Source organism: Pseudophryne corroboree, chromosome 9 (genome assembly GCF_028390025.1).
Source record: "Pseudophryne corroboree isolate aPseCor3 chromosome 9, aPseCor3.hap2, whole genome shotgun sequence".
In the NCBI taxonomy this organism is placed as follows: domain Eukaryota; kingdom Metazoa; phylum Chordata; class Amphibia; order Anura; family Myobatrachidae; genus Pseudophryne; species Pseudophryne corroboree.
Genome location: NC_086452.1, coordinates 29,927,766 through 29,939,155, shown reverse-complemented (window position 1 = coordinate 29,939,155; position 11,390 = coordinate 29,927,766). Strand labels below are relative to the sequence as shown.

Sequence of the window (11,390 nt, the reverse complement as noted above, 5' to 3'; positions counted from 1 at the left end):
GCTTCAGATGATGGCAGGGCAGGTTCAGTAGTTTTTGGTGGTGCTCCAGTCTTCTGTACGTGGTGCCTGTACGCCGAAAGTGTCCCGCAATTCTTCTGGCCACCGACAGCATCTCTTGCACGCCCCTGTCGTTTTTTAAAAAATTCTGCACCACCAAATTCAAGGTATGTGCAAAACATGGGACGTGCTGGAATTTGCCCATATTTAATGCACACACAATATTGCTGGCGTTGTCCGATGCCACAAATCCACAGGAGAGTCCAATTGGGGTAAGCCATTCCGCGATGATCTTCCTCAGTTGCCGTAAGATGTTTTCAGCTGTGTGCGTATTCTGGAAAGCGGTGATACAAAGCGTAGCCTGCCTAGGAAAGAGTTGGCGTTTGCGAGATGCTGCTACTGGTGCCGCCGCTGCTGTTCTTGCGGCGGGAGTCCATTCATCTACCCAGTGGGCTGTCACAGTCATATAGTCCTGACCCTGCCCTGCTCCACTTGTCCACATGTCCGTGGTTAAGTGGACATTGGGTACAACTGCATTTTTTAGGACACTGGTGAGTCTTTTTCTGACGTCCGTGTACATTCTCGGTATCGCCTGCCTAGAGAAGTGGAACCTAGATGGTATTTGGTAACGGGGCACACTGCCTCAATAAATTGTCTAGTTCCCTGTGAACTAACGGCGGATACCGGACGCACGTCTAACATCAACATAGTTGTCAAGGCCTCAGTTATCCGCTTTGCAGCAGGATGACTGCTGTGATATTTCATCTTCCTCGCAAAGGACTGTTGGACAGTCAATTGCTTACTGGAAGTAGTACAAGTGGGCTTACGACTTCCCCTCTGGGATGACGATCGACTCCCAGCAGCAACAACAGCAGCGCCAGCAGCAGTAGGCATTACACTCAAGGATGCATCGGAGGAATCCCAGGCAGGAGAGGACTCGTCAGAATTGCCAGTGACATGGCCTGCAGGACTATTGGCATTCCTGGGTAAGGAGGAAATTGACACTGAGGGAGTTGGTGGGGTGGTTTGCGTGAGCTTGGTTACAAGAGGAAGGGATTTACTGGTCAGTGGACTGCTTCCGCTGTCACCCAAAGTTTTTGAACTTGTCACTGACTTATTATGAATGCGCTGCAGGTGACGTATAAGGGAGGATGTTCCGAGGTGGTTAACGTCCTTACCCCTACTTATTACAGCTTGACAAAGGCAACACACGGCTTGACAAATGTTGTCTGCATTTCTGGTGAAATACTTCCACACCGAAGAGCTGATTTTTTTTGTATTTTGACCAGGCATGTCAATGGCCCTATTCCTCCCACGGACAACAGGTGTCTCCCCGGGTGCCTGACTTAAACAAACCACCTCACCATCAGAATCCTCCTGGTCAATTTCCTCCCCAGCGCCAGCAACACCCATATCCTACTCATCCTGGTGTACTTCAACACTGACATCTTCAATCTGACTATCAGGAACTGGACTGCGGGTGCTCCTTCCAGCACTTGCAGGGGGCGTGCAAATGGTGGAAGGCGCATGCTCTTCACGTCCAGTGTTGGGAAGGTCAGGCATCGCAACCGACACAATTGGACTCTCCTTGTGGATTTGGGATTTCGAAGAACGCACAGTTCTTTGCGGTGCTTTTGCCAGCTTGAGTCTTTTCAGTTTTCTAGCGAGAGGCTGAGTGCTTCCATCCTCATGTGAAGCTGAACCACTAGCCATGAACATAGGCCAGGGCCTCAGCCGTTCCTTGCCACTCCGTGTGGTAAATGGCATATTGGCAAGTTTACGCTTCTCCTCCGACAATTTTATTTTAGGTTTTGGAGTCCTTTTTTTACTGATATTTGGTGTTTTGGATTTGACATGCTCTGTACTATGACATTGGGCATCGGCCTTGGCAGACGACGTTGCTGGCATTTCATCGTCTCGGCCATGACTAGTGGCAGCAGCTTCAGCACGAGGTGGAAGTGGATCTTGATCTTTCCCTAATTTTGGAACCTCAACATTTTTGTTCTCCATATTTTAATAGGCACAACTAAAAGGCACCTCAGGTAAACAATGGAGATGGATGGATACTAGTATACTTATGGATGGACTGCCGAGTGCCGACACAGAGGTAGCAACAGCCGTGGACTACCGTACTGTCTGCTGCTAATATAGACTGGATGATAATGATATGAAATCAATATATATATGTATATATAATATCACTAGTACTGCAGCCGGACAGGTAGATAATATATTTATTAGGTAATGATGACTGATGACGGACCTGCTGGACACTGTCAGCTCAGCAGCACCGCAGACTGCTACAGTAAGCTACTATACTATAGTAGTATGTACAAAGAAGAAAGAAAAGAAAAAAACCACGGGTAGGTGGTATACAATTATGGATGGACTGCCGAGTGCCGACACAGAGGTAGCTACAGCCGTGGACTAACGTACTGTGTCTGCTGCTAATATAGACTGGATGATTGATAATGAGATGAAATCAATATATATATATATGTATGTATATATATAATATCACTAGTACTGCAGCCGGACAGGTAGATAATATATTTATTAGGTAATGATGACTGATGACGGACCTGCTGGACACTGTCAGCTCAGCAGCACCGCAGACTGCTACAGTAAGCTACTATACTATAGTAGTATGTACAAAGAAGAAAGGAAAAAAAAAAAACCACGAATAGGTGGTATACAATTATGGATGGACTGCCGAGTGCCGACACAGAGGTAGCTACAGCCGTGGACTAACGTACTGTGTCTGCTGCTAATATAGACTGGATGATTGATAATGAGATGAAATCAATATATATATGTATGTATATATAATATCACTAGTACTGCAGCCGGACAGGTAGATAATATATTTATTAGGTAATGATGACTGATGACGGACCTGCTGGACACTGTCAGCTCAGCAGCACCGCAGACTGCTACAGTAAGCTACTATACTCTATAGTAGTATGTACAAAGAAGAAAGAAAAAAAAAAAAACCACGGGTAGGTGGTATACAATTATGGATGGACTGCCGAGTGCCGACACAGAGGTAGCTACAGCCGTGGACTAACGTACTGTGTCTGCTGCTAATATAGAGTCTAGACTGGATGATAAATTATTGATAATGAGATGAAATCAATATAATATCACTAGTACTGCAGCCGGACAGGTACTATATATATTTATTATGTAATGACTGATGACGGACCTGCTGGACACTGTCAGGTCAGCACAGCACCGCAGACTGCTACAGTAAGCTACTATAGTAGTATGTATAAAGAAGAATGAAAAAAAAAAAAAAAACCACGGGTAGGTGGTATACAATATTATATATATATATATATATATATATATATATATATATATAATATACAATTATATATATATATATATATATATATATATATTAAACTGGTGGTCACTTCAGGTCACGTTGCAACTAGTACTCCGAGGCCTAAGCAGACAATCACAAAATATATTATTATACTGGTGGTCAGTGTGGTCACAACAATGGCAGTATGGCACTGACTCTGGCAGCAAAAGTGTGCACTGTACGTTATATGTACTCCTGAGTCCTGCTCTCAGACTCTAACTGCTCCCCACTGTCAGTGTCTCCCCCACAAGTCAGATAATACACTTACAGTCACACTATCTATTATCTAATCTATAAATATAACTTCAGCAAGTAGTATAGTAGTATACAGTATAGTAGTACTCCTCCTAATAATGCTCTCCAAAATACTGTGTCTCTCTCTTCTCTAAACGGAGAGGACGCCAGCCACGTCCTCTCCCTATGACTCTCAATGCACGTGTGAAAATGGCGGCGACGCGCGGCTCCTTATATAGAATCCGAGTCTTGCGATAGAATCCGAGCCTCGCGAGAATCCGACAGCGTGATGATGACGTTCGGGCGCGCTCGGGTTAGCCGAGCAAGGCGGGAAGATCCGAGCCTGCTCGGACCCGTGTAAAAAACCTGAAGTTCGGGCGGGTTCGGATTCAGAGGAACCGAACCCGCTCATCTCTAGTGTATATATGTATATGTGTGTGTGTGTGTGTGTATATATATATGTGTGTGTGTGTATATATGTGTGTGTGTGTGTATATATGTGTGTGTGTGTGTGTGTGTGTGTATATGTGTGTATGTATATGTGTGTGTGTATATATATGTGTGTATGTATATGTGTGTGTGTGTGTGTATATGTATGTGTGTGTGTATATATGTGTGTGTATATGTGTGTGTATATATATATATGTGTATGTGTGTGTATATATGTGTGTGTATGTATATGTGTGTGTATGTATATGTGTGTGTATGTATATGTGTGTGTGTGTGTGTGTGTGTGTGTGTGTGTATGTATATGTGTGTAGTATGTATATGTGTGTGTGTATGTATATGTGTGTGTGTGTATATATGTGTATGTGTGTGTGTGTGTGTGTGTATATATATATATATATATATATATATATATATGTGTGTGACTGCTGCGTAATGTGTGTAAGCGTCACTGGTACAGGGGGCATTACGTGTCTAAGCGGCACTGGTACAGGGGGCGTGACGTGTGTAAGCGTCACTGGTACAGGGGGTGTGACGTGTGTAAGCGTCACTGGTACAGGGGGTGTGACGTGTAAGCGTCACTGGTACAGGGGGCGTTACATGTGTAAGCATATCTGGTACAGGGGGCGTTACATGTGTAAGTGTCTCTACTACAGGGGTTATTATGTGCGCTGTGCATTTGTAAAGTATGCGAGGGTGCAAATTTATAGTTTGCAGGGGTGCGCGAACACTCTAGCAACGGCCCTGACTGCACACCCACTGCACAGCACTGTCACCTTTTACATTGATTCAGCGTCCATACATTACCCTCCGCGCTATATCCCACTCTATCCGCTACATTAACCAGCTCTGGCCTTCCAGGCCGGCAGCCCAGGTGCTGTGTTGCGGAGTCAGGGCCTCTGGGCGTGGCTGTGGCGGGGAGGCAGTTCTGTGACATCACACGCAGAGGAGGCTCCGGGGCTCAGAGAGTATGCGGCGCAGGGAGGGCTATGAAAGTCTTCCGCTGCGCCGCTTTCATACACATCGATGCCGGTGGCCGCAGCAGCTTTTGTTCCACCTGCGGGCGGCTAGGGAGTGGGGATTGTTGCTGGCGGAGGGGGTAGGTAGGCTGGCAGCAAGACATTGGTGGTCATTCCGAGTTGATTGTTCGCTAGCAGTTTTTAGCAGCCGTGCAAATGCTATGCCGCCGCCCACTGGGAGTGTATTTTAGCTTAGCAGAAGTGCGAACGAAGGGATCTGAGAGCGGGTACAAAAAAAATTTGTGCAGCTTCAGACCTACTCGGCGCTTGCGATCACTTCAGACCATTCAGTTCCTGATTTGACATCATGAACACGCCCTGCGTTCGCCCAGCCACGCCTGTGTTTTTCTGAACACTCCCTGAAAACGGTCAGTTGACACCCAGAAACGCCCTCTTCCTGTCAATCACTCTGCGGCTGTCTGTGCGACTGAAAAGCATCGCTATACCCTGTGTAAAACTACATTGTTTGTTGTAATAGTATGCCGCACGTGCGCATTGCGCTGCATATGCATGCGCAGAAGTGCAGAGTTTTTGCCTGATCGCTGCACAGCGAACAAATGCAGCTAGCGATCAACTTGGAATGACCCCCATAGGACGCTGCAGTAAAAGGATTGTTTTTCCCCCCCTATCTACAGCGCAGAGACTTGCTGCAGTGACATACCCTCCAGCTGCACCTTTTTGGCAGGTTCAGGACCTTTTTTTTTTAATGGTCTGTACAGTTTTTTGACTCTCCAAGCTTCCATTGGAAGTATAGGAAAAGGGGCGTGGCACCTGTGGCCACGCCCCCTTTTTGCATGTGGATCAATGTTTATGTGTACATGGGCCCTCATTCCGAGTTGTTCGCTCGGTATTTTTCATCGCATCGCAGTGAAAATCCGCTTAGTACGCATGCGCAATGTTCGCACTGCGCCTGCGCCAAGTAACTTTACTATGAAGAAAGTAATTTTACTCACGGCTTTTTCTTCGCTCCGGCGATCGTAATGTGATTGACAGGAAATGGGTGTTACTGGGCGGAAACACGGCGTTTTAGGGGCGTGTGACTGAAAACGCTACCGTTTCCGGAAAAAACGCAGGAGTGGCCGGGGAAACGGTGGGAGTGCCTGGGCGAACGCTGGGTGTGTTTGTGACGTCAACCAGGAACGACAAGCACTGAAATGATCGCACAGGCAGAGTAAGTCTGGAGCTACTCAGAAACTGCTAAGTAGTTAGTAATCGCAATATTGCGAATACATCGGTCGCAATTTTAAGAAGCTAAGATTCACTCCCAGTAGGCGGCGGCTTAGCGTGTGTAACTCTGCTAAATTCGCAATGCGACCGATCAACTCGGAATGAGGGCCATTGTTGGAGGGTGTGTTGCTGCAGATGCAGGGGGACTATTTTGGGGTGTGGGGCTGGAGCTGCAGCTGCAGCTCCATCAGTCCCATTGCTAATTCTGCTCTGTGAAAACACAGCAGGCAAAGGGCAGAGCCTCCCATTGGATGTAACCTGTGTGGGAGGGCGTTTCTCACCCAATCAGCTGTGGACTGGGTGTGATAGACCTGCCACTAGCCCAATGAGAGCTCCTAGCCACGCCCAGCGTTAGAGAAACAGAATCACAGGGCTATTATATAGGAGATTGGTGGATTGCTCTGGCTCCTGAACTCTGATCCTCAAGTCCCCCAGTACCTCCTGACAGGTGTCCCCAGTACCTCCTGAAAGGTGAGTCTTTCTAGTGGTGTGGTTTTTTTATATATATTTTTTTTATATCCCATAGAAAGCTAAGAAATCTATTTCCAGGAACTGGAGATATCTGTAGTCAAGCAAGCTTCCCTCCCACCGGAAAATGCTAAATATAAAGCCCACTCCACTATCCCTCCCTCCCCTGCATATTAACGTCTTGAGTGGCATGCCTGGAAAATTTCCGGGGTCAGCTGCGCTGTGTAGACTGGAAACCTCCTTACTCCGCTCAGCCAGCCCGATAGATGATGCGATCGCGTCATACCAGAAAACTCCGCCAGCCGAGTGGAGTAGTACAAGGGAGGAGGGAGGGGGAGAGCATTATAGTGCTAGTGCCCGCCAGCAAATTCATATGCTAGGGATGGCCATCAGTGGATTATCCATCGATGGATAACATCAATGGTCGGTAGCCATCGCGAGCATTCCCCGTGTCAACGCGCATGGATCCCAGAGCATAAAATCCCAGGAAAAAAAAGCATAACACACTTTGTAAAAACCCTGGCAACGCGCATGAAAACCCTGGCAACGCGCATGAAAACCCTGGCAACGTACAGGTAAAAACAAAACCTGCCCTGGGCGGTTTGGCAAAATACCCAAAACTCACCACTGAAACACCCTTACTACCCTGGAAGTCATGTAGCGGGGCCCCTTCATTCAGCTCAATGCCCCCTTCTACAGTTCAGTGTTCTCCCTCCCGCCCCATCTCCCACCATCGGTGCAGTAAAGGGGTAATTAGCAGAAATTACTGCTCCAGGTATTACATGCTGAGCGGAAGATAGAACACCCTCCACGGGTCATAACACTCCCCACCCCTACCGCTGGAGGATGGGTAGGGGCCCCAGTGCATTGCTGTGCCCAGGGGCTTACTGTTAAGGCGGCCCTGTTAATTACCCTAGTGTGTAGAACTGGTAGGGAACAGACTGTAAGCTCAATGGGGGAAGGACCTGATGTGAATGGCTGAATATTCTCTGTAAAGCGCTGTGGAATATGTGTGTGCTATATAAACCACTGCATCAAAGTTCCAGCTTCTATGGAACTACATATCCCAGCATGGCCTGCCACAGATCAGTATGCCCTACTAGCAAAACTGAGACAGGGAATGCTGGGATGTGTAGTACCACAGGTGATAGCTAGAATGTGACAGGGTGCTTTGAAGGTTTGATAAATCTCGCCTCTTGGCACTTTACTGTTGCTTATACACCAGCGGAGATATCTTGTGCTGTTTTATTTGAAATAACGGTTTGTCTTTAACTATAACATCCATCCATACATCTTATTTTACAGCACCCGGATCTGATTAACCCCACAAAGGTCAAGGACTTGTTGGAGCATTTGAAGAGCAACTGTTAGACATCAGGTTTCCACGTCCCCTGACCACCGTCTCAGTAATATTTAAAATAAAGTGTGATCTGTCACCGGGCACATAAGTGTCATCTATTAAATTTTATTTTCTTAAATTAAAAAAACATGACGCAACGCCTTGAAGATCTGGACATTGTCTATAATCCGCTGACCAAAGTGCTCACCTAGCCTCCGACTGGCGCCAATGTTCTTCTTGCAATAAATCTCATACTGTCTTTGTACAGGCTGCTTCCTTTACTTCTGTACAACCACCACTAACGAGGATATAGAGGAACATGACGGCTTGCATAAATACTCATACCTGTGTGTGTCATGGACACTACCAAGAAGGGGCTCACCATATTAGAACCCACTATATAATATAGAGAACACTGTACATTACAGGGAGCATCTGAGTGACTTCCTTACAATACAGAGAGCATCATACAGACTGCTGTATGTGACAGAGCATATACTAGTTCCATATTCACTCATCTAATTACCTGCCCGAGATTAGGGGTTCCAAGAGAGGGTGGGGAGCGGGTACTTGCAGGGTCATCTTAACGTATAGGCACACTGGGCAGCTGTACAGGGCCCCTCAATTCTAGGAGCCTCTGAGCAGGAGCGGGTGTGGTCACACAATCAGAGTGGCCAGGCAGCGCTCTCTGCCTGCCTGCAGCCAGACAGTGAATGGCTATTGGCATGCTGATTGGTGGATGGCTGGAGCTAGCCACCAATCAATGTGTGGCATTCTCTACCTGCCTCCAAGCCTGCAGCTAGACAGTGAATGGCTATTAGAATGCTGATTGGTGGATGGCTGGAACTATCCACCAGTCAGAGTGCTGACAGCCAGTCACTATATGGAAGCATGCGGAGAGACCGCGCAGGAGGTGTGTGTTATATATATTTTTTTAATTGGTGCCCTGGGAATGGGTGTGTATGGGGGGGGGGTGTAATCGCTATAAAGATTATATACATTTGTGGAGGAATGGGTATTATGGATCAAAGTCACTGACTTTGGGCCTAATTCATGTTTGTATGCAATGGGCGATGTTTGTGCAGACTGTGCTTGTGCTGCGATCGCAATGCGAGGGTGCCTCTGCGATCCCGCATGCAGGGGTGTCATGGCCGTTCTCGGGGTGTGTATCTCCTAATAGCTGCGTGATTGTACGTGTAAATACATGGCATCTAGGAAGCCATAGACCAGCCCCGAAGCTGCAATGTTCTCTGTTATTACGTATAGTCCGCTAATGTTTATGAGCTTGTGATTTGTTCGGTGGGCATCCCACTTCAGGAAGAATGCGGCCACAAGATGACTGACAGCGGCAGGCGTTCGTGAGGTGGTAATGCGTGTGTGTGTGTGGGGGGGGGGGGCAGCGGCAGCGTTTTTGGGGTTGATGCATGATGTCACACGCAGCTGCTCCTAAAAAAAAAAAAAAAAAATGGCGGCAGACCTCTTGACAGCGCAGCCAGGGGTCAACCTTGATTCGATGCATCTGCAATTATCGGAAGGCGGCCTCACACACGCTGGCCATCTCCCAGTATGGGAGGAGTTGGGCGTAGATCCGGCCGCGTATATCTCTGTATAAGGTCCAGTGTCCTCTGCAGGCATGCATACACAAAGTCCCCACTGTGGGATTTGGTAATGGTAGATGCTAGAATCAAGTTGAAGAAAGGACCTCTGACATCAGGGGCAGGAGCCATGACACGAGGAGGAGGCGCTAGGCCAGCGGGATAGTTCTACTATCCACGCCACCAATTACTCCCTTTAGTAACCCGGTGGCGAGCCCGAAGCGTGGCGACTGTACATTTTGTGTACCCTGTTCTGGCATGGCTCCTCCCCCTGGTGATGTCAGAGGTCCCTTCCCAATTTGGTTTTAGACCTAACCATTTGGGAATGGCTATAATCATTAGCTGTATAGCACACACTGGAAGCTGCCCCCTGCTCAGCCACTGTATAGAGGAGGGAGGCCACCTGCAACTACAGTGAAATTGGATATATAATAAACACTGCCCCCTGCGGTATAGCTCAGCCTCTGCTATATAGATGAGGGAGGCTGCCGGCAGCTACAGTGAAATTGGATATATAATAAACACTGCCCCCTGCGGTATAGCTCAGCCTCTGTATGCTATATAGAGGGAGGCCGCCAGCAGCTACAGTGAAATTGGATATATAATAAACACTGCCCCCTGCTGTATAGCTCAGCCTCTGTATACTGTATAGGGGAGGGAGGCCGCCTGCAGCTACAGTGAAATTGGATATATAATAAACACTGCCCCCTGCGGTATAGTTCAGCCTCTGTATACTGTATAGGGGAGGGAGGTCGCCTGCAGCTACAGTGAAACTGGATATATAATAAACGCTGCCCCCTGCCGTATAGCTCAGCCTCTGTATGCTACAGTATATAGAGGAGGGAGGCCGCCTGCAGCTACAGTGAAATTGAATATATAATAAACGCTGCCCCCTGCCGTATAGCTCAGCCTCTGCTATATAGATGAGGGAGGCTGCCGGCAGCTACAGTGAAATTGGATATATAATAAACACTGCCCCCTGCGGTATAGTTCAGCCTCTGTATACTGTATAGGGGAGGGAGGTCGCCTGCAGCTACAGTGAAACTGGATATATAATAAAAGATGCCCCCTGCCGTATAGCTCAGCCTCTGTATACTGTATAGGGGAGGGAGGTCGCCTGCAGCTATAACCGGATTACTGCAGTCTGGATGATTCAATATCAATGTTCATACAGCGCTCACTGAGAGCTGCCTACACGTGTGCTGTTATTATTTCATCCAAAACTGACCGGTTTCTTGTATTGGTAATCGCAGAACTGTTACGATCAATGTTTTGTTAGCCTTCATTGGATAATATATCTTACTAGGTGTGGGGCCACCGGGTACCTGGGTGTCTGCACATGTTGATAACTAGTGATATTAGTCAAATGGGATCCGGTCAGGATCCTGGCTGTGAAATACTGACGCCGGAATCCTGAAACTGCTCGCAGTGACGGCGATGGCACCCCAAATGAGTCTGCAATCGGGTGCTGGCATCCTGACAGCCGGGATCCCGAATGAGTGATTGCCGGGGTATGTGTGTGGGGGAAGGTTAGGGTTAAGCTCCAGGAAGAGAGTTAGGTTTAAGGCTGTGGGGGTGGGGGGGAAGAGGGCGAAATCAGGCTTCGTGGGTGGGGAGAGTCAGGCTTCGCGGGTGGGGTGGGCTGAGGGGTAGGTTAGGTGTAGGCTGTGGGGATGGATGGGGGGGGGGGATCA

At 47.8% G+C, this 11,390-nt stretch overlaps 1 protein-coding gene across 1 annotated transcript in view; it reads left to right on the top strand.

The window, feature by feature from the left end:
- Nucleotides 1-8,366, top strand: part of CTH (cystathionine gamma-lyase) — a 42,513-nt gene extending 34,147 nt beyond the window's left edge. The window contains exon 12 of the mRNA XM_063939097.1: nt 8,068-8,366. Within this exon, the coding sequence (XP_063795167.1) occupies nt 8,068-8,133 (66 nt within the window). The 3' untranslated portion in view covers nt 8,134-8,366. The remainder of the gene's footprint in view (nt 1-8,067) is intronic.
- Nucleotides 8,367-11,390: the final 3,024 nt, after the last annotated feature.